At 37.0% G+C, this 23,133-nt stretch overlaps 3 protein-coding genes across 17 annotated transcripts; 2 read left to right on the top strand and 1 right to left on the bottom strand.

Annotated features, from left to right (window-relative positions):
• The first annotated feature begins 191 nt into the window (after nucleotides 1-191).
• On the top strand, nucleotides 192-1,844 carry LOC107226102 (NADH-ubiquinone oxidoreductase subunit 8). Its single transcript, XM_015666794.2, has 4 exons — nucleotides 192-345; nucleotides 583-847; nucleotides 915-1,107; nucleotides 1,489-1,844. The coding sequence occupies exons 1-4, from the start codon at nucleotides 315-317 to the stop codon at nucleotides 1,618-1,620; spliced, it is 621 nt and encodes a 206-aa protein (XP_015522280.1). The 5' UTR covers nucleotides 192-314; the 3' UTR covers nucleotides 1,621-1,844.
• Nucleotides 1,845-2,886: 1,042 nt separating this feature from the next.
• LOC107226099 (vacuole membrane protein 1) lies at nucleotides 2,887-10,508 on the bottom strand. 14 transcript variants are annotated; one of them, XM_046734559.1, is made up of 7 exons: nucleotides 9,855-10,482; nucleotides 8,147-8,305; nucleotides 7,774-8,046; nucleotides 5,154-5,507; nucleotides 4,363-4,881; nucleotides 4,013-4,282; nucleotides 2,887-3,890 (listed from the first exon to the last, which is right to left on the bottom strand). In XM_046734559.1, the coding sequence occupies exons 3-7, from the start codon at nucleotides 7,990-7,992 to the stop codon at nucleotides 3,759-3,761; spliced, it is 1,494 nt and encodes a 497-aa protein (XP_046590515.1). In that variant the 5' UTR covers nucleotides 7,993-8,046; nucleotides 8,147-8,305; nucleotides 9,855-10,482; the 3' UTR covers nucleotides 2,887-3,758. The 14 variants fall into 14 exon arrangements, with proteins under 14 accessions (XP_046590515.1, XP_046590514.1, XP_015522271.1 ...); XM_046734558.1 differs by having other exon boundaries at nucleotides 8,154-8,305; XM_015666785.2 differs by lacking the exon at nucleotides 8,147-8,305.
• A 598-nt stretch (nucleotides 10,509-11,106) lies between these two features.
• On the top strand, nucleotides 11,107-16,875 carry LOC107226134 (N-acetylglucosamine-6-sulfatase). Of its 2 annotated transcripts, XM_015666837.2 has the most exons (9): nucleotides 11,107-11,449; nucleotides 11,623-11,682; nucleotides 14,236-14,445; nucleotides 14,949-15,110; nucleotides 15,279-15,455; nucleotides 15,567-15,768; nucleotides 15,990-16,282; nucleotides 16,370-16,486; nucleotides 16,579-16,875. In XM_015666837.2, the coding sequence occupies exons 1-9, from the start codon at nucleotides 11,336-11,338 to the stop codon at nucleotides 16,741-16,743; spliced, it is 1,500 nt and encodes a 499-aa protein (XP_015522323.2). In that variant the 5' UTR covers nucleotides 11,107-11,335; the 3' UTR covers nucleotides 16,744-16,875. The 2 variants fall into 2 exon arrangements, with proteins under 2 accessions (XP_015522323.2, XP_046590512.1); XM_046734556.1 differs by lacking the exon at nucleotides 14,236-14,445.
• Nucleotides 16,876-23,133: the final 6,258 nt, after the last annotated feature.

Below are 23,133 nucleotides of genomic sequence, written 5' to 3'. Positions count from 1 at the left end.
CAGATGAACGCAAAATTTGGGCATTATTTTATCCTTGGCCCATCACTTAATGCACAGTGAATTATTTTTTCATGCTACTCGACGTTAACTGCGTAGCACATTACCCAAAACCGACCGTGGTTTCGTGATAACTGATAACTTATTATCCCTCAAATAGAATCATAAAATTGAACTTTCCATTTTTCGAATGCACTACGAATTGCGCATGCATGCGTATTTCTTCTTTCGCCCCTCCAGCCGTTGTACCAACACTCACATGAAATTTGTTAACTTCACTCGCATTGGCACACAGATTTTTTTAAAAGGTAGCGGCCATGGCGACCGTGCAGATCTTTCGACAGACTGGTAATAATAATTTCATTAAAACCCGCAAACACAATTGTCATTGAATAAAATTTTACGTTCTGGCCAATGGCCTTTGTTTGAAGTCGAAATCCATTAACCAAGTTCTGTGTAAAGTGAAGATTATTGTGTAATAGGTTCATAACCTCAAAACCGTTATGAAATACTAATTTTACTATTATTTGGCAATATCTTCTAAAGAAATTTACATACGTCTTTTGAAAAATATCTGAATTTTAGGTAAGCAGCTTCTGGGTGCAGCTCGCTGTGCAGTTGCTACCAGTCCTTCGATTCGGAACAAGTACTACATTGTTACTCCACCAGAGGAGTCGATGGAATGGAATGATGTTACGGATCGCGCAGTGAACAATATGTTCCTCTTAGAAATCTTTCGAGGAATGGGAATCACTTTTTCTTATTTGCTAAGAGAACCAGCTACTATAAATTATCCTTTTGAAAAGGGACCTTTAAGCCCTAGATTCAGAGGAGAGCACGCGCTAAGAAGGTGACTATTTCAAGCTTTAATCACTTGTTATTAGTCAAGTTGTTATCATTACTAAAATTTTGTAAAGGTACCCATCAGGCGAAGAAAGATGTATCGCATGTAAACTATGTGAGGCTATTTGTCCAGCTCAGGCAATTACAATTGAGGCAGAGGAAAGGCCAGACGGTTCTAGACGCACAACTCGTTATGACATAGATATGACCAAGTGCATTTATTGCGGGTTCTGCCAGGAAGCTTGTCCTGTTGATGCCATCGTGGAGGTATGAAAGAATAGGCATATTTTTAAATCTTACCTCATTTGACTTTTGATTGCCTTAGTAACATTTCGTTTCGCTTAAGGTTATGAACACGATATAAATTGATACACTATCAAAAATCAGCCTAAGCATACTTTATGCTAACGAATGAGCGCACTAGTTTTCGTTGAAATGAACTATTGACATCTAAGATTCGAAATATTGATCACTCTCACAGAAAGTTAATACTTTTATACAAAAGATGGCATTTTGTAAAGGTATTAGACGAAGAGAAGGCATTAAATAAGGCATTATTCTGTTAAAAAAAAAAATTAAACACGTTCTGTTGCTAACTGGAACTTCATTTATAATTTAATGAAATTCAATTATTAATTCTTTCTTCAGGGACCTAACTTCGAGTTCTCCACTGAAACTCACGAAGAAATGTTATATAATAAAGAGAAGCTACTCAACAATGGAGATAAATGGGAATCTGAAATAGCTGCAAATATTCAAGCAGATCACCTTTATCGCTGAACCAAGTTCAACTACTTAGTCATCTTGTAAAATCCAAATAAACGTAAAATCTAGTAAAATAATACAAGCTGTTGTTGAATGTAAATACTACTTACTTATTTTAACTTGCAATACAGTAGGCAATGGCTACTCTTGTAATTAGGGAGTCACCAAATGCTCCTTGCCCCAAACTCTGTGAAGCAGTACGTCGATGATAACTTGAAAAATAAAAGTTTTAGACAGATTGTCTGTTTTGAGTTTTTTTTTCTTTTTTTTTAAATTACTATACCTTTTATTTTTAATCATATTCAATTGCATACGAATGTGTCCAGACATTTCACACTTACATTACACAGATTACTCGGGAAGCACGCCACTTATTTCTATAATAATAAATAATAATTACATATCAATAATAACAACAATATATATAAACAACAATAATGTGTTGATCAAATAATATTCTAATCACCTGATACAGTACACATTATTTAGTTGTAATTTTGGAACTAAATTTTATTCTAATGAAGAATGTCATTTATTAACAATCATTCTGCTGAACACGTTCTTAGTTTCTTGTTGACCGTTCTAATCGGTGCGACATAATTCATTGCTTCACCATAATGGTATTACCTAATTGATTCCCGTAGCTATTTAAATTAAATCACTTTTACGGAATTCTATAATTGTTTTTTTTCCGGTCGGATGTAGTTTTAAAAAATATCGAAAATGTATTTCAATAGGTACTGATGTTCGATTTTTTCTATCTGCAACACCATGTTAAAAATCAGGATAGTAAATTGTTCGCTAGTAGTTTGATAATAATGCCTAGCCTATGACCTATTTTATCGTTTGAGTAATACAAATGGCAGACAATATCCGCCTCTTATCTAACTATGTCTTTATAGATTTCTTTCAAATTGCATATTTCGCTTCCTTACTTTTAGATGTTACCATTTACGCCCAAGAACACGGTTGAAAATAACGATTCACCCATACAGTGTGAGTGTGTGTCCAATGATTTTTAAATCTTTTGTGATTTTATGAAAAAAATTTGAATTAGATACAGAGATGCCTATATTACAAATAACTATTATATATGAAAATCCCCGCGTTCATACAAAAAGTGTAGTGGTATCTTTATGACTTCTTACTTTTTGCAGATCAAGCACGCAAAATTTTCTTACTCACAATACCGTTGATTTTCTTTTATTTTCCCACCATGAAATCACTGCGTAATACTGCATCAAATGTAGGGATCTGGCTTTAGGATAAATAAAAATCCAATTTATGATTTGTCCTATGGTTCTGCGGTTCCATTACTATATTGACGCATTAAGATTACCGTGGACTGTTACAGTTCATAAATTAACTATGCTTATGTCTATAATGATCAAGGCCTTTATATGTCGATGTGGATTACTTTGACGCAACACAAATACTACGTGCGACGAGTGTATTGAAGTCTTTAAATAACATCATTTATCAAGTTCTTGAAAATCACAAGTCTTCCATTAAAAATGGAAAGTTTATATTGTTGTGATATTGGCTATTAGGTACAGTATAAGCATACGGACAATGTAAAAATGAAATACCAATTCATATAGTAGACTTTGTGTCGCTTCAGTAACTTCAGAAAGCATCCCATTGCGACATGTACTTAGTTTTTATGCCATGTTTAGCTGGACATGTCTATTGATGTACCAGGCTCAACTTATATGTACTACCTTAAACCCAAAAGTACTATTTATGAAAAAAAAAATCACCCTCTCAATGACATTTGTAATTAGGAAATAATAAATAATTTTGCCTTTCTGTATTACCAGAATAAGCCCCAACTAACAACATGATCTTCACTCATTGCTAGTAGCACACCAATTGAGCAAACCATTCTTTTTAGTATCCGCTCTAACATGTATACCTAGATTGGCTAACCTAGCTACATAGGTATCAAAATATGAAATGATATCTCACATGATATCTGTTAGTCATTGTTCATTTCTGCGCATAATAATCGACGAGTAGTTCTTTTCATTTTTGGAAAATACTCGAATCATCTATGCACGTCTTTGCCTATGGTGTAAGTTTCTATTCCATCAGTGCTACCTCCCACCGTTTAAGAGTTATTTTTCAGTCCGTGTTCAATTTTCTTCTAAAGATTAATCAGTTGACGACTTTGTACGTCGACGATGGTGGTTACGTGCCAAAGCATGTATAATTGTGACGAGAAAGTAGCACACCATCAACATGACGAACTTGTCAAAGAGCCAAGAAATTGTTGTAGATCCTTCCTAAAAGTGCAAATCATTGATTATACAGTATTTGCATAGCCGAAATAAATTGCATTCATTCGAAATCTAAGTAAAATAAGATACCAAATCAACATAATATTGATCATTATTTTGATACTTACTATAGAGGATTTGTCATGCAATTTTTGTTTCTGTTCAATAAGATACCGCTTCAAGGGTTCTTGAAACTTTGGGCCAATGACTGGAATAATTGCTAACAAAGCAATTACTTTATCTAAAAGTTCCTCGTTGAATGCCACAATTACTGCTAATTGCTGTATGTGCATTTTTACTACAGCTTTTCCGACTAGTGTTGCACCAAAAAAAGTCCAGAATGGAATAAGATAGTGTCCACAAGTTAATCCGGCAAGATCGAACAACGGATTTGGTATCTATAATGCAAATATTTAATTACAATCGCAAGTTTCACTTTTATCGTGAAATAAATGGATATTGGGTATTGTAAAATTACCGATGCACAAGCAAGTATTCCTAAGAAGCCAGCCTTTTGGACAAAATGTTTCATTGCTAGTTTGGCACGCATTCCCAATGAAACACATTTTTCTCCATTTTCCAGTGCCTCCAATGCTTCGAGTTCTCTCAACTCTTCTTGATCCTGACCTTGGTCGTGATCTTTATCGCTTTGCCGACTAAGTCGTGCAGCTCGTGCCATAAAATAAGGTGGCAATTCCCCCAAAGCTGTACCAGCACCCCACAGCATTGCTTCAATGCGTACTTTTCTCATGATATTCAAGACGCTGGCCGTCCATGCTGGATCTACTGTAGATGGACACACGATCTGGTCTGGATAAGGAGGCTCGGGAAAATTTAACCCTCCGCATTCATAAGCTGCCATCGTCACAGAGGCTATGTGAGGTCCCAAGTACAAGACAAAAGTGTGAAGCCCAGTTCCCAGGCCAACGCTCGATAATACGCCTAGTCCTACCCAGTAGAACCACCATACGACGGTGGCCTCCCAGGATTTAAACAGCTGTGGTAACCAGGTTAAATAAGTTCGGGTTGATCCACTTGTACGATAGATATATTTTTACATTGAAATCTATTATTTATTTAATATAAGTCTGTGGTGCTCTTTTTTTTGTTTCGAAACTACACACTAGAATTTTGCAGAAGAAAATATGAAACTTCAATGCTCTGTTCTCATTGTTTAATAAAGGTCTAGTAATATCTAAATATATTAAAAATTATCTAAAGTTTTGGTATTAATCATAGTTATATGGATATTCAAAAATATAATCTCACCTGTTGTTGTGGTCCAGAGACTCTGCTCGAAAGTAAAAATAATCCGGCGATCATTATTATACTCCATACTGTTTTTCTATATTTGAAAGTGTTTTTTGTTAAACTAACAACATTGATAAGTAATTCTTGTAGAAAAAAGTTCAATGTTTTTATTGGATGATGCCATAGCGTTAAGCTATCGGGATCTACATCCAAATCACTGTTTTGGTTGGAATGCAAATGCGATTGTGAAGTATGGGAGGATTTCTTTGCTGCCGGTGTACTTTGTCGAGTACCATTTGTAGCAGTTGAAGTATCCTTAGTACGTCTGACGGCTGATGTGTTCTCCGACATTGTAGCTCCCAACCGATTTATCTGATGGTTAAAAACAAGAATGATTCAACGAAAATTGTAAGTTGAACAAGAGAATTTTCCATTATTAGTAACATCTATGCTAGGTCAAAATTAACAAAGCTACTTTAGTGCGGGATTACAATACTGTGATTGCAATTGGAAATTTATGCTTGTCAGCACAAATAAAATTGCAAAATTTGCAGAATTACGACATGGCTGAAGTATTACTCAGCAGGATTTCTGACATAAATTTAGTTCAACTAATTTAAACACACGAACAATAAGACCTAAGGTTCCAACTATTTGGGTGAGGGCATAATAATTCAGTATTCAAACTCTCACTATCCTTGTCAATGATTTCAAGGCCTGTGTCACAGTCGTAATGTTGGCTTTGAAACTGGCTTCACTTACGCAACTAATTATGTTACCATTTCAAACATATGGCGTTGTAAAATATCGAAATTGTATCTACATGTATTTATAACGTGCGATAATTAATGTTGATTTAAACTACAAAGTCTGTGGAGAATTCAGTTTTAAAAGGAATATTACAAACGGCCATTTTCGAGTGAATAACGCGAAAACTATATAGTACAGGAAAACTGTTTATTTACGTCTAATTTACTTCAAACAGCTCAGCCAAGTTCATATCAATGACCAGATAGTCTTTGTATGGCCTCAGTTCACGATTACCCATTGTTATTTCCCCTCTAAATTTAAAGTGAAGCAAATCGAGCAACCGAATAGAACTGACCAGTGAGTACTGGCTGACTGGTGTATCATTGACTCATTATCATTGGGCAGTCTGTTTAGTGGAGGGTCAAGGGGCAACTGTCTCCCTACTATCATTCTACAAACTGATACTAAATTTCGTACTACGAATCATTATTTGTTGTTGTACCGATAATTGAAATTGGACTAAGTCAATTAGTGACTGAAGCCACGTTTTAAATTAATAGTGACCATAATAAATTTACGAACAAATAGAGACGATTTTCACACTCTAAAATTGTTCGGAAATATGTAATTGACTAATTTATGTGGTGTCCAAAGTGTGGTATTTAGTTACATCGAATCTCCTATTAACAACATGTGTCTATGATACAAAATCACGTGTTTATCAGCAGTACCTAAACCCAGACATACATTTCTGAAATAGCACACATTAACAACAAATTACGTTTAAAAAAATGATGAATTAAGCAATAGCTACTTATTTTATTAGTATGGCGGGATCATAATGAACACAAGTAAAACATGCAAGCAATTATCAAGTCTTTATAATGTGTGTAGGCTATAAAGAGTTATTTGGTTAATTATAGAAATGATCTGCTAGTCGTAGAAATATTCATGCTTAGGTGAAGGGTGAAAAAAATTTGTTATCAACGTGAACATTTTGGATGCAACTGTTTTGAATTCCAAATATAGATGTTAGCTTCTATCATCAAATTTTCACTATAGAGGTGCTATTTTAAATTTTAATATTCAAATTTCCACCATAATCAAAGATATTTTCATTCCCCAAGAATTTGGGCCGGATAAAAAAATATTCAGAGATCGCACAGGATATTTGAATGTTTGACTTTTCCTAAAATATGTCAATTTTGTCAAAAAAAAATAACTCGACAAAAATATTTTTGGCAAGCAGAGTATTTTAATTTTAATTATTAAGTAAATGTATGCATGACATACAGTTACAGATTTTTTTCGTTTTATTAATAGTTAATAAATGTGTAAATAAATTAAAAATTAAATAAATTTGTGTTATCATACAGTATGAGCCAAATTGGTTAGATGGAATAAGTTTGAATTTACGACACTTTTTCAAGTTTTTAATCATGACATTTGACATTTAATGTCAAGAGATCTCTAAATATTTTCAGAGAAACCCTAGATTGTTGGGATTCAAGATTAATTTAAAATAGAGACACAATTCTAGGAAGAGGCTGGCAAATGAAAATTAAAATAATACCACTGTAGTGCATATGGGATGAATGATAATATATCACATGAATCCATATAAAGTAAACTGATGCTACTGATAGGTACCAAATACACATTATCGAAGAAAAGCCGTCGGTGATGAAAAATTTTGACATGCAAAGTTACTGCATTAAATCTTACTTAAACGTTCAAAGTTTTACTTGGAAAAGAAATTTTTTGGAAGGGCGTTTTTTGTGTCCAGATTTAAGGATTACCAAAGCAATTTTCAAAAACTGTGTCATGTATTATAACGTTAATCAGTAGCAGCAGCATTGCTTTTTTTATATGACCGAGGATTGTGTACCATGTCTGTCTTGTTTCCTGAGACAGGTAGCCTTCGATCCCTTAGTAAACCTTTAAGCTGTTCGCGCGTCATACGCCGAAGAGAGGAAGTGATAGCAGAGTTGCTAAACGAACCACCGCTACTCAGTTGATTAAAGTTGCTCTCAGAATACTCCGTGGTGGTAGTAGAAGACGTGGATGTGGTATGGTTTGCCTTTCGACCTACTCTCTTCCTCACCATCACCACAAAAGCCAGGGACAGAGTCTGATCTGTACCTTCGGCGTGTTTCTTAAACTATTTTAGGAATGAAGAAGCCAATTGGTACGAGATGGATGATAATTACGGAGAGCCAATCTATTTGGAGTTTAAGGTAAGTTCGACAAGTTGGACAAACCGATTACTTTATATTGAACTTTTGCTTGTCATATAGCATCGCTAGGAGTAGTCGACAACCAATAATTGGCAATCATTGGTCGCACAAATCATTCACCCAATTGCTTTCCATAAACTGTACTTTTGTTCTTTCAATGGTTTGTGATGAATTTAACTGCGGCTGTAAGAAAGAACCATATGACAATGAATAAAATTATCTTTCCGATTAGGATGATCAGCAAAAAATTAGAACAATAACGCCAAGGATGTCCGTATTAACAAATTTTAGTAGCAATCTTTCACTCATATTATGATACACAGTATTTCAGGATTTGAGAAACCAGGATATGGTACGATTAAAATGTAAGAACATTCTGTTATAAGATCGTTTACAAAATGATATGAAAAAAAATACAACTTGGGCAAGGAGTAAATGATGGAAAATTTAAAAATACTTTTCCCCAACTTCTTAAATTTCTCTCAAACAAGATTAAATTTTAGGCCTTTGCAAAACTATTATACTATATTTCAAAAGTATGAATTGCCATTCATGAGAATTGGAAGCAAAGTTAATAGAAAATCATTTGAATGATTTAGTGAAAACTGTAGAAAAAACTTGGTTGATTCAAATTATTTTCTTTTCTGACTTATTTCAGAGATGTTAGTTAGATAACGAACCACAGTAGCACAAATCACATCGTCCAAGGACTTTTGGCAAACGATAGCGACATTTTCTCAATCTCATAAAGGTATCGATATCTGTGAGGACACATTAACTGGGACTAGCTTTAACTTACCAATGGCAATTAAATTGAAAACCCTAAAAATGTTTAAACTTCCTTATTCAACTTCTAAAGTACTATCCAAATGAAAAAATATATAAGCTGTGAGCTTAAAGTAATCAGTTAGATTCTACATTTAGAATATATCAAAATGGTAGCCTTGATCTTATCACGTCGTTTCAGGTTTTCGTAATCTTTAATATAACATAGTTCAAGGATGTAAAACCACAACTTGGAAAGCAAAGTTTGCAAGATGATAAACATTTGAAATAAATGAATTACAAAAGGTTGAAAAACAATTAGCGTTGGTTGACAAATGCGAAAACTCGTAATCATACGACTAAGATATCTAGCTAAACGGCTACTCACTTGAGTAATTGAAAAACACCATCGCATGGTATTGTGAAAATAATGAGTTAAGCAATACGCGGATATGTCCTTATTCTTAGACTAATAATACACGTGTGTTAGTTTCTTTATTTGTTGAGTTAGTGAAGTGGTGAGTTGCAAATAGATCAACAACTTCTGGTGATAATGAAAATAACAATTACAGCCAGATCCCAGCCAGTTTAAATAGCACCAGCACCAGCGAACAACATGCAAGTCACAATGAGAGGATTACCCTTACCTTTTTAACCCGTTAGACATTAATCAATTTGTATTTTTCAGTTACGAAATTACAATAAATGGCACAAGAATGCTTGGAATTTTACAATAGTAAAAAATAAAAACATTTCAAGCCAATTGGTGCCTGAACAATTTTTTGGCTCAAGCTATTTAACAAAGAAAGTTATTATTAGAAGTAGGTATATACATAGATGATAATCAAAAGTCGGTACGCATATATGAATGAAATGTAGTAAAATATGTCAGCAAAATTGCAGGACGTGATATTCGCGACAGTTTTATCTGAGTCAGAATGAGTTGGCAAAAGTAATGGATGTATACCTGCGAATACTTGTAGAATCAGCTTTTACTTAGGGCACAACCAATGGTTTCTTAAAATTTTTGACACAAACGAAGAACGGTAAACGAACAACGCACACGAATAATTTCGTACGTACAAAGCTCACCTCACAAGTTACTCCCCATGACAAACGTGACTTTCTACTTTGAAGATTTCACTATCGCACTAATTATCACATGGACATACTTTGAATCACTAGCCTTAACCTCAATGATAAGCGCCCACGTAGTAATTGAAAGCTCCTTAGCTACGAATAATTTCTGGATTCCACAGAATTATTGATGTATTTCACAATGTTCACATTTATCTGTCATTCGAGGTAATTTTTCAGTGCCTTATTTGATTCTGAGCAATAACTCAAATGCCTTGAATTAATTAAGTAATCAGATTAGTGTAGCTATGCACCTAGGTATCTCGTAAAATGTACGCTAATTAAATAGTTACTGACTGCTCAGAGTACTAGTCGAATTGTCCACGCAGTGGTAATTTGTCTACTTTTATCTACGCGAAAAGAGGAACGAATTCAAAAAAACAATCGTACCACATTTTTTGGAATACACTAGGCTCTCGTCATTCGCAATCGCAGCTATTGTAAACCATTGTGAACTTATGACTTGATGTAGGCGTCGCAGGCAGCGCTGGTATCAGCCAAGATCACGTGGCGAAAGGCGTTTGCAAAAATTTTGCTGTAATCGATATAATGCCACAGCATCAATTATGTTGTTATTTGTTCCTTAATATGATTTAGAATTTTTCTAAAAAAAATTCTGACAGGCTCGAGTATTGTGTTTGTATACATTTTCGCGAGCAGTATTGACAATTTTCGTATATACCTAGAGATCTCAGAGAGATATAGAGTTTTATTAGACTCTGGGGTCAAACGGCCCTTACAACAGCAAAAGAGCACAATACAGTAGCATGGATATAATCAAGGTATTATTATGAGTATTGCATGGTAGAAGAGTACAAATACATTGGATAAATTTAAAACCTAGATATATACCATAAGCAGAGATGAGTAGGCCATAAGTATGTTCTGTAATATGCAGGTGTGTGAGTTCTGTTTTATCAGCGCGTCTCTACAGGCTGGTAAGACATGAAAGTCCCTAGGGTAAGTATGTATTTACCCACCAACGATCACCCTACCTACTCAACTGTTACATATTGTTTCCTAAGGCCAACTTTCTTTAATATTTGTTTGTATTTATGACTATGAACATGCTATGTTCAAATTGAAACAATTGACGGGGAAGCACCATCGTAGGCAGTAGACCCGTGATTGCGGCGTAAAGTGCGTCATTTCATATAAAATTTCATACGCAAACGTTGCAGTGGCACTGGTATATGTTTATCACTCTTCACAATTTATTAAGTTATGTAAAAGTACAGTTGTTTTATGTTTGAGATATCTTTGAGCAAATCGTTCCTTTGTTAATTAAAATACGTAAGGATAAGCTGCATAATGAGTATCCCAATACTCACTGCGTTGATATGTGTTTGTACACCGATTGCGATTACAGCTTCGAATATAGTCTTAATCATACCTGATGATTTGGATTTGACGATCGGTGGAATGGTAAGTAATAAATTATAATTTCACGTTATTCTTATTATTAATTTAAAAATTTTTCCTATTTGTACGAATAGGAATGTAATTGTTACGATTATCTTGAAATAATGGGTTATTTGCCTCACATTTTATTCTCTTTAATTTACTAATACAGTTGTCTTGTTTCTGCACAATTATAGACGCCACTGCGAAACACGAAGAAACTTATTGGAGATCAGGGAGCTGTCTTTGCCAACTGCGTAAGTGCAATTTGTATTTTTTTAATATAACCGAACAACGTCTCATCTCTTAAACCGAGCTATACAATAAAACATTTCCACTTAACTGGCTCATTTATCACCGAATTGGTGCGTTGCTTTCTTATTACGTGTAGTATGATATACGTATAACAAGTTACATATGTCATTCTATATATGAGGGATTCTCTGTCAACTCGGCCACTTTTTTTTCGACCATCTCAGATCTGCCCCATAATTCGTTATATCAAAATACTACTAAAAGGTACTCTATCTGAATTTTTTCAGGTTTTTTAATTCATTATTTGAGAAATTGCCATTTTTTTTTTAATGAATATATCTCGGAAACTTGAAGTAACTGTAAAAAATGACTCTACATAAAAGTTGTAGTTTTTTTATTAGCTTTCGAGAAGAATTTTTGAAAAAATTTTTACGATTCGGTAACGCTAAATTTTTACCAAAAAAGGAAGAAATAATTTTTTTTATTCATAAAGGACCTTTTTTTTTGCTGAAAAAATTGCAGTCTTCCAATATGTGTGAAAATATCGCCAAAAAATCGCCAGAGTGGCACGGATCCACACAAATTCGGTCGAGGTTCCGGTATAAAAAAATTAATTTGTGTGGCTTCATTTTTTTTACCCTAGAACCTCGATCCGTGCCACTCGGGCGATTTTTTGGCGATATTGTCACACATATTGGAAGACTCTGCAATTTTTCAGCAAAAAAAAGGGTCCTTTTTGAATAAAAAAAATGATTTCTTCCTTTTTTGGTAAAAAATCAGCGTTACCGAAACGTAAAATTTTTTCAAAAACTCCTCTCGAAAGCTGACAAAAAACTACAACTTTTGTGTAGAATCATTTTTTTTCAGTTACTTCAAGTTTCCGAGATATATTCATTTGAAAAAAAATGGCAATTTCTCAAATAATGAATTAAAAAGTCTGAAAAAATTCACATAGAGTACCTTGTAGTAGTATTTTGATATGAGGAATTATGGGGCAAATCTGAGATGGCCGAAAAAAAAGTGGCCGAGTTGACGGAGAATCCCTTATATAACCATGATGAATATACTGGGATGATGCGCGTAAGACAAATTGTTTGTCTTAAATTTTTATTTATTATTATCGGTATACAAAGCGCTGCAGGCAGTCATGGACCGAATGAACGCGAAATTGCTTCTTTCTTTAATTGGAATACTGTGTGATGTTTGTCGTTTTCAGGGGATGGCGAACACTTGTTGACAGCCGATTATTTTGTATAAATTACACAATCAATTGCCGTGATTTTAGTAAATTCCTCATGCGGTACTCTACCCCCCTCCTCTCCCCCTCTCTCAGCCGAAAAGTGCACTCCGGTGAAATTGTTGCTCGGTCGTTGACTGCGATTAAACTATACCGTTAATCATAAAAAAAATATAAATATAAACTAGATACCTACGTCTATAGCACCACGTAGCAAAAAGTCAATGTGTATTTCAAAAATCAACAAAATGGTGGACAACTGCATTTTTTTTTTTTCAAATTTTTAGTGATAGCTAATTCACACATGAAACAAAAACTATTAACTTACCGATTTTGACATCTAATACTTTAAATACTTTCGCGAGGCCCGTATGACCGTAGTTGTAAAGTATAGTGACAATATCAGCGGCAGTTTCCATATAATGGAGTTGCTGGCGTGCTCGAAACAGTTTCACAGAAAATGCTGAATCTTCGTCAGTTTTACGATTTTTTTCATAAAATTTGGAGAGAACATTCTTAAAACATGCATCTAACAGAAAATGAAAAAAAAACCTGAAAATTTAGAATTTTTACTGTGGTATGGCGCCTTAAGGAAATTCGAGATGAATCTTAAGGATTTCTGTACCACTGTATAAAATGAAAACAGAGATTCCTTGGGTTCATCCGAAAATTTTCAGTTAGGTTTTTTCAATTGTGGAAATTCAAGTGTTTAAATACTTGTAGTAACGAATTGTGGAAGCAGTAACCTCCTTTACCAAGCGCTGTATGAAAAGTGAAAGATCGCTTGCATTTTTAGCTACCTGGATGTATGCATGTACCTTGGCATATGCATATATATGCAACCAATTTTGTATTTCTCCACCAGATGTCGCCTGACAGAAGAAATGTTGATCGCGGTTGACGAGACATATAAACTCACCGGGTTTTTCGGATGGGGAAAGTTATAATGAAACATCATTTAGCATACCTTCTATAAATTCTCAATTTTTTAAGCAACTAAGCAATTTTCATGAAACCAAGCATACCTCAAACATCTTTTTCAACCGAGTTCCGAAGAAACTGACATCTTGGCGTCTTATGGCTATTCCTTGTCAAAATCTCTGTTCTACTGTGTCATCTATAAATTACTCTCAAACCGATATTGAAGTACCGAAATGCACTGGCTCTAAATCATGCACAGGATATTTCATTCTTCAGATAGACTCACAGGTTCTGATTTATATCTCAGAATGGACGAAATTGAATTATAAACATGGGTTAGCACTTTGATCACTGAGAACACTGTTGAATCGTCTAAATTACATTAATTATTGATTAGTTTGTTAACTCGCCGATCTGCTGTCCCAATCGAGCGTCGATTCTAACTGGTCGATACCAGCACAATCACTTGACCGTCAACAATTCGATTGCGGGTGGATGCAGCAGCCCGGAATGGCAGAAATACCAAGAGCCGAATACGTTCGCACAACAGATAAAACGTGACTCATCCTCCTATACCACTTTTTATGCTGGAAAATATTTGAACCAGGTAATCGTTGAATAATCAATCCAATACCTAACGCGCTAAGAAAGGATATTCAACTATAACACTAACTTGCCTTCGAACCAAAACATTGTGCGAGTTTATCGTAAAACTAGGAAAAATTTGAAAATGAGATACATATATTTTCGAACGCGACTAGATCTGCGGGTCAACTGAAGTCTTCGACAAAGAAAATTATATTTACACGTAGATGTGGACAATTGACTGGTGAGAAATACATACAGACACATAGTTTTTGGAACATGACTCACCTTTCCGTTATTTTATTTATTTTTTTTTACTTCAACTGCTGCTAAAACCAAGAAAGCGAAACATTATTGTCTACTGTGGGTGTTGGTAGAGATTATTATGATCATTATTATTGTTATACAACCGATAGTTTCGAAGCATTCTTGAAACATGTTTGGTTCTGCAAAAAAATAAAGTCAATAATTTTGGTAGCGATTTTGAACCAGCGAAATTTGCATCTAACAATAAAACCGATTCAGTATGGAAGCAGGGCAGCAGGCGGGCCATCGCATGTTCCACTGGGGTGGGATTGGTGGGCTGGACTGGTCGGTAATTCGAAATACTATGACTACACATTGTCCATAAATGGTACCGAAAAAAAGTACGGTGATAAACCCGGAGATTACCTTACTGACGTGATCGTAAGTGTAAATTTGTTTATCCGAAATTTATACGTATTTCAGACTATATAAGCACCTGCAGATACCGATATATTTATGTATTTGTTGGGGGTTATTTTGCTCAAATCCAATAAAAGGGGGCTTTCTTTTTCTTTATCTTCTTACCTGAACGAAGCTGTCTATTTCCAGGGAAATCTTGCGATGGAATTTTTGAAAACGCGTAATACTAATAATGACCATCAGTTTCTCATGGTTCTGGCACCACCGGCTCCTCACGCACCCTTCACACCAGCGCCGAGACACGATGGCGCCTTTAAAGGGACGAAAGCCATGCGAACACCGAACTTTAACACTCCTCGACAGAGGGTATAATTTCACTCGGTTTATTAATCGCACTTGAAAATATCTAGAAATAATTGTCGATTATCAGACGTAATGATAGTGGCGAACATCGCGTAACGTCAAAACTTTCTACAGGATAAGCATTTTTTGGCACGCTTTGGTAGAGCGCCACTGCCGGAATCCATCTTGCCGAAATTGGACGAAATCTACAGACGTCGTTGGGAGGCATTATTAGCCGTCGATGACCTCGTACAAAACGTTTACAACACACTCCTCGAACGTCACTTGATAAACGACACTTACATCATTTTCACATCGGATAACGGTTATCACGTCGGTGAGAAAAATAATATCACGTGTCACGCGATGTCTGAATAAATGGCAGGATTACCGGGACACTTGAATGTTCCATCGTTTGATAAAACAAGTCAAATAGTGATTCGAGTGATCGTTTTTGCATAAAAAAAAGAACATTCAAGTTTTCTACCTTTTTTCTTTCTTTCGTACTTTTCAAATCTTCACTCAATAACATTTCCGATTTTTCTATTTTCTCCGTAGGACAATTCAGCCTGCCATTCGACAAACGTCAGCCGTACGAAACAGATATTCGAGTTCCCTTACTGATTCGCGGTCCAGGGATTTCAAAGGGGACCGTACAGTATCCGGCGAGTAGCGTGGATCTGTTTGCAACTATTTTAGATATGGCTGGCACTGATGCATCATCCGACGGCACTTCGCTGCTAAGTCATTACCTCCGTACTGACAGAACACTGCTCATCGAATACAGAGGCGAGAAATCTGAGAAACCGCAGACCTCCGGATGTCCAACGGACAGTGATCCAAACATGGCTGTAATTCGCTACATTTTATATTTGTATCATCTCTTGTAATACCTCGTTATGCAATTTTAGAATTTCCATTACTTTTTTCCCTTTCAGATATGCAGCGCGGATTTTGCGTGCAAATGTCAGGATTGCAAAAACAACACGTACAGCTGTATTAGAAGAGTGGCTAACGGGGATGACAATCTCTTCTGCATCTTTGAAGATAACGATGTGATTATTCGATCCATAGAGAATACTGAAAGAATGATGCGACACGTACCTGTTCCGTAAATTCGTTCGCTAATTTTATCTTTCTTTTACAGAATTATGTCGAGGCGTATGATTTGAAAACGGACGCTTTTCAAATAACCAATATTGGGTACACCATGCCTTCTAGACGAAGGCATTTGTTCAGAAATCGCCTCAAGAAAGCTGTAGTCTGCAAGGGTGATGATTGCGTGATAACTGGTACGCAATTAATCGATTAATAATTACACGACATTTCATTATTCGTGAATTAATCCAATATGGTTATTAATTATTTTTTTTCCACTATGTTCGCTTCATTTTATAATCTACGAGTTGTGACATTGTATTTTTGCTATTATTACGAATAAAGTTTTATATTAAAGAATGGTGTATGTTTTTTTTTTTCGTTGAAATACGTGCGTTTTCACAGTATTTCAATATACCTACTATGTAAATTTTTATTTGAAATTGCGTCTGTGAATACAGTTTTTCTTTATAACATATTTTACACCGTCAGGATCGTAGGAAAAATATTTTAAAGCCCACTACGCGGTTCTCGAGCAATGATAATATACTTTTGCCGTTTTCCCCGCTCCATCGGAAATATAAATCGCGAATATAAATCGCTTCCAGCGTTGTTAACCGATTGCCTTGGATTCCGGAAAATTTAAACATTTTAGCAAGATAAATATACGTCAATCTTCTCGATATTTTTGCATCGAAGCGTTTCAGAAGCAATTGGTATTCAGATATTCAAGCCTCCAGGGCCTTAATAAAAATATTTACTAAGAAAACAAGAGCCTGCGGATTCCAGGGGCGAGTTCATTCTTGTATTCAGATACAGAGTCGACAATCTGAATCGCCGTATTCGGAAATACAATAATTCAAACAATCACGACGACGTCAAGAGTTGAACGAAAAATGCACTTTGAAACTATAATATCACGCATACGTAGTTTAATACCTTCCGAACGCGGAATCATACGTTAATTCATATTCCATTACGTAACTTCTTTACGAGAATCACCTCTTATTTTCGCAAACAATCGTACTACAAGCTATAAGCGAATGTATAAAAGCTATACCGCGTTCCTTTATTCTGTACAAAAGCTGTCTGAATTCATATCTTGCATTTTGAAAATAGAAAAAAAAAAAACGCTCACATACTCGTAAACGTTACAGCTTTCGTAGCTATATATAAGGTTACTTAGTGATTAAGAAATTGTTTGCGCAGATGTAAGTTCGGCAAAGATAAGTCGGCATGCAAACCATACATACCTAGGTCTAAAGACCTACGGAACCAAACGTAAGCCCACTCCAACTTGCGTGTGTTGAATTTGTTCGCCTGCACGCTTGACTGAACGAAATCGTCGTTTGCAAAAGTGTCGAATTCAGGGACGTTTCAACGCTGCCTGTAACCCCCGTCAAATAAGTAAAAAATTCATAACATTTTTCGCAAAATCAAAACGAAGCAAGAAGATTTGGTTGACAAGACATTCAAAATCCATTTCAGCGCAGGAGTTTGACAAGTCATCGTATCGATGGCCTCTAATAAAAATACCCACAATCAAGCTGTCACTCAAAATAGTGCCGACGAATTATACAATAACGAAATATTAAAATACGTCTCATCGGACCCGGGAGAATTTCGTTTTTACACGGATCTGAAGAAGCTTGTCAAACTTGGCGCAAATTTTTCAAGTCACAAGAATTAGGACTGGTATTTTCGCATACTTGAGTAAAGTTTCATCGTAAAGCAAAGCCTGCACGCACAGTAGCGTATAGTGACCGGCAAGAATTAAGTGTTTTGGTCGGGGCTTGAACAGTCGATTGGGCACGCAGTATGTCGGGGGGTTCGCGTTTTGAATCGGCGAGAGTTTGCCGGACTTTTAAGAGTGTCCGCTCGGCCGGGAGATCGATCCATTGTCGCAGGATGATGCGGTTCACGGTGGCTTCCGATCAATGGATCCGTCGATTTCTTCGCGTGCCCCCCGGGGTCTGTATTCCTGCCTTATTTACTTACTTTGGTATTCACGTTTCATCGCTGATCGAGGCTTCCCAAATGGCGAGGAATATACCTGCACAGTTCATTCAAGACATGCTTTACGCCCTAACGCAATAATGCAGATTGGACGCTTGAATGACGAAGTTTGGTAAATGCATTGGTACCTATGTAAGCTATCCTCCAGGAAAACAAGAATTTATTATTATATTCGCGAAAGGTCGTTTTTTTCTTTCTCTCTTTTTTTTTTCTCTCTTTTTTGCTGAAACACCTCGACGTTCAGAGCGAGATTCGCTTCACTCGTGGCTGTTGGATAACCTGTCAGATCTTATTATGAGAATAATTTTCGAATCGTCTCCGAAGCTCATCCCTCCGCAGCTTCGGCTCTCGCAGCTCTTCGCTCACAGTTACCAATCTGCATAACCTTTTCGGCTTCCGCTCCACCGCTTTTGTTCAGTCTTTGTTATGTGATAATTAGTCTCGGACTCCCGACTTCTCGAAATCGTTGACACAGAAAATGCAAATTTATAAACGAATTAGCGAATCGGAAAATAACAAGGTTGCTTTGACGAAGTTGTACACTCTAACTGGCTGTATTGCCGCATATTATTTTTCTCCTGCCCAAGAGATTTATAATACGAACAGAGAAAAAAAAGTTCCCTCGAAGCTTCACAAATCGTATTCGATGCTCGATATTACTTTTTTCATTCATCCTTTTTCATCCGCCAAAATTTGACAAATCTCGCTGATTTAATACAAGAGAAGGAAACATTTCAATAACTAATTGCACAATAATTTATTACGCAAATAACGAACATACGATAAACCAGTGCTCGCCTTATTAGGATCAGTTAATGTTTTACTCACCGACAGTATATTGCCGATGAACTGTGAGAGTATAACCGTAACAATTTATTTCCGAAATTAACTCTGCACTTGAAGAGAGCGCAACTTACGATTCTTCTGTTAAGTGTACCTATGTAAGGGCCAGGGATCGGTTGGGGGGGGGGGGGGGGAGGGGGGCGTGTTACCTGGCGAACAGTAGTCAAATCAAACACATGGCTATTAACTCTGTCAACATTTCGGGGTACTTAGATGCTTAGCCCTCGTCGTGGTAAGAGCCAGCAGTAGAGAACAAGGGCAGAGAACAGAACAAGCCCAAAATAAATATTCATCCGTGGTGCAAGGCTATGGGCAACCCTCGTCCCCCACCCCCCTGTCAGTTCATCAATATTGTTTTAGGTCACGGCGAGTTAAGTTTGTAACCCGAGAAATGAGGTTACCACTAACTAAACTCGAGGACGTTCGTACATAGGATAGGTATAACAAGAACCAACTAACCATACAATATAGGTACAGTTCTGTTGCAATGCCTGTTTAGAGATCTCGGCAAATAGTTACCCTCATCCAGGAATCTGATATTCTTATTACAAACTTTCATATTTCAGCTCCTTTTAATTTTTATTCTTTACTTTTTCCCCTACCGTATTTTTTCTTCCCTCTTTTCCACGGATTGACTAATGCTGCAGCGAGAAGAATAGTATCTAGTTTCCCAATATAATTCCATACCGGAAACGGGGTTCGCTTCGATTGGGTTGTACTGTAATTTGTTGATAAACGTCATTCAGGCTGTCGGCAATTATTCGAATAATTTTTAACATTGTCGTTTGAGAATTAATTCAGTCCGAAAATACAATCAGCGGGCAAACACGGTAATGATGATCATTCAAGTGTACGTTGAATCGTGCTCAAGTTCACTCCATTGTACTGGATAAATAAATCAACGAACCGTTCTTTTACGGTAATAGACCGGGTCGATGGTGGACTCTCTGATTTGAATAAGGCTTCAGGATTCACGGAGGATCCTGCGAGGACGAAGAGCGTAATACGAAATGGGAGGAACGGTTGTCGCTACAGGGATGAAGGAGGGGCGGCGCGACGCAGGAAGGGATGTTCAAGGAAGAGAGGGGAGAGAGAGAAAACGGAGAGAGACGGAAGCGAGCGGAAGAGGGCTGGCCGGAAAGCTCATTACAATGAGGAGGCGGTCCCGTAGACGCGTATAAGCGAAGCTCGTTTATTTCAGTATTACGGAAAAGTAGGGAAAAAGCTTCAGTTACGCCGATTAACGATATCGTTTACATTCGTCGCGCTGGTTACGCTCAAAATCACGCAGAAATTCATTCCTGAGCTTCATTCGCGTCAACGACAAATTATTCGGTCCTTACTCGATCAGAAAGGTGGCCAGATTTTTAGTTATGAGAGTCTGGACACTTGATTGGCGGGCGATCGGGACGAACAGACATCAAATTCTAACGCAGAAAGTAAGCTCAACGGACTGCAGCGAATGGTGATATAAGAGGTAACGACAAACCGTGGAAGCTGCAAGCTCGTTTTTACTGTCTCTGTTTGTACGTCGCATATATCTGGAGGTTTCAGCGACGAGCAGAGGCGGGTATTTGTCGTGGAAATAATTAATTAGCACCGGAAAGCTCATAACCAACCCCCTCCTTTCGTCATCAGGGCACCAGCTCGCCTACGTTCCTGATTATATCACCGGCTCAGCGAACACAAGGCTGGCTAATTAAAAGCCCATGCAAATATGCTGCCAGTGTGCAGAATGTCACTTAAATTATGCCCAAAGGTGCACCGTAACGTTCGTTAGAAACGAAAGAGAAATTAACCGAGTCTTATAGTACATTAACGTATAATATGAGAACCTGCGGATCTTTGAGGGAGGACAACGTTCCAACATCATGATATTATTGCTAATATTACTACGGACGATTCCGACGAATGATGACTATGATTTTACGACGTCGAAGGCTGACAATTGTAGCGCAGAGAGAAAGAGAGAGAGAGAGAGAGAGAGAGAGAGAGAGAGAGAGAGAGAGAGAGAGAGAGAGAGAGAGAGAGAGAGACGAATATTGGTTTAATTGTAAAAACAGCCCCGAGTTTCTCACTCGAATTCATCAACGGGTATTATTCTAATATGATCCGCTATTAGCCACGGTAATGGTATTGGGTGCAGCTCCTCCCGTCATCCCACGCTATTTAACGAAGCGAAGTGATATTTTAAGGGGATAGTCGCGAAAACGCGGGGACTCTGCCACAGGCGGACCAACCGAATAGGTTGGCTTATGACGCAAGGGAGGGTTCCTGCATCAGGACATGCCTTGGGGCTCTGCAAACAGTGCAACGGTGTAATCCAGGGTTAATGGTGCTTCTATAACGAGAATCTATCTGTCCTTAGACAGGGAGCTGCTCTTTACCTTGATGCCTATTTTACAATCTCATTACATTTACAATCAGGGAGAGTGGTAAGCCATCGCCTATTCGCCAGAGTTCTAAATTACGGTAATAACGTATTGTTGAGAGATTAATACATTTTTTTTTTGTTCTTAAACTGTTTTTTTTTTGTTTTGTTTTTTGATGAAAACTAAACCCACCGAAATTTCCGAGCGTCAGGATAAAAGTTATCCGAGTACCAGAATTCGATTGGCAATCATTTCCTTTGCTACTGAATTGGGGAAGCCATTCGTGTGACAGTTCCGATATCTAATAATTAGTCGATTACTTCATCATCTGCCTCATCTCTCTGGAAGGGCTGCATCTCCTCCATTCATACCTACCTCACCCATAGATTGTTGTTTTAGAGTCAGCTTAGGGCTTCACCCAATCCCAACCACCCAGACGAACGACCCCAATTACAACATTACGCAAGGGTAGTTTCAACGATAGGTATCTATTATACTCGACTGCTGCACTCTAGGAAAAAAAATAATCTTGTCAGATGTGAATTGCACTTAGTATTCACATCGTTGAAACGTCATCGATACTTCTAATTAAAAATTAACCTGTCAGGCATTTCTACAACCCAATGGTATTACTACGACAGACACAGTAGGAGGTGATATTTCGATCCGCTCGGCAATGTATATCCTGAAATAGAAATTTGACTAAACACTGCACGTGGAGGAATTATTGGATTCATTCGTTATTCAGATTTTTAGCCGATTGTAAAAAATATGTTTGCCGAACGATTTCACGATGCAACTGCAACCGTACTGCCTTTCTTCAAAACCAGGCAATTGACATCGAGTTGAAAATATTTGAAGAGGACGTGGACCTGGGCAGCGTACGCGTTATTTACACAATATACGGCGTACGTGCGGCTGCATTCACGACGTTAAAGTGTTTGCTCGCCATGCATCACCTGGGCCTTGGTAAAAGGTGGCGTTCTAAACTCATTCCATTTATTCAACTGTTGGACAAGAATAAATTACGTAGCTTCGTAATTAGCGATGCAGAAATTGTTCTTTTAACTCGTTCTACTCATAATTCCTTCGTGACAATCTGAGATTCATTCTTTCCGTGTACATCCAACATCCAAAATTACTCCTGACGACGAATGGGAAGCTATAGAATTACGCTTAAGCGATTAGCTTATTTAAGCATACGATTGGTGATAATGGAGAATCCCACAGACAGTCGACACGCGTAAACCTGCTCACATGTGTTCATATATTCACTTTGAAAGGTGGTTCAGACATACGCGGGGAAGTTAATCAAGTTGGTATCTCGAAATGGCTTCCTGCATGGTAACACCCTCCGCCGAATATCTCACCGG

This window comes from Neodiprion lecontei, chromosome 3 (genome assembly GCF_021901455.1).
Source record: "Neodiprion lecontei isolate iyNeoLeco1 chromosome 3, iyNeoLeco1.1, whole genome shotgun sequence".
Classification (NCBI taxonomy): domain Eukaryota; kingdom Metazoa; phylum Arthropoda; class Insecta; order Hymenoptera; family Diprionidae; genus Neodiprion; species Neodiprion lecontei.
This window is presented reverse-complemented; position numbering and strand designations above follow the sequence as displayed.

Excerpts from the sequence above, each read along its gene's own strand:
- LOC107226099 (XM_046734559.1), bottom strand. The coding sequence starts at position 7,992 with ATGGTGAGGAAGAGAGTAGGTCGAAAGGCAAACCATACCACATCCACG. Across the intron at positions 4,283-4,362 it reads GAATACTTGCTTGTGCATCG|ATACCAAATCCGTTGTTCGA; the intron begins GTAATTTTACAA and ends TTTGCATTATAG. Across the intron at positions 3,891-4,012 it reads TGCATGACAAATCCTCTATA|GAAGGATCTACAACAATTTC; the intron begins GTAAGTATCAAA and ends TTGCACTTTTAG.
- LOC107226134 (XM_015666837.2), top strand. The coding sequence starts at position 11,336 with ATGAGTATCCCAATACTCACTGCGTTGATATGTGTTTGTACACCGATT. Across the intron at positions 15,111-15,278 it reads ATTACCTTACTGACGTGATC|GGAAATCTTGCGATGGAATT; the intron begins GTAAGTGTAAAT and ends GTCTATTTCCAG. Across the intron at positions 15,456-15,566 it reads TTAACACTCCTCGACAGAGG|GATAAGCATTTTTTGGCACG; the intron begins GTATAATTTCAC and ends AACTTTCTACAG.
- LOC107226102 (XM_015666794.2), top strand. The coding sequence starts at position 315 with ATGGCGACCGTGCAGATCTTTCGACAGACTG. Across the intron at positions 346-582 it reads GCAGATCTTTCGACAGACTG|GTAAGCAGCTTCTGGGTGCA; the intron begins GTAATAATAATT and ends TCTGAATTTTAG. Across the intron at positions 1,108-1,488 it reads CTGTTGATGCCATCGTGGAG|GGACCTAACTTCGAGTTCTC; the intron begins GTATGAAAGAAT and ends TTCTTTCTTCAG.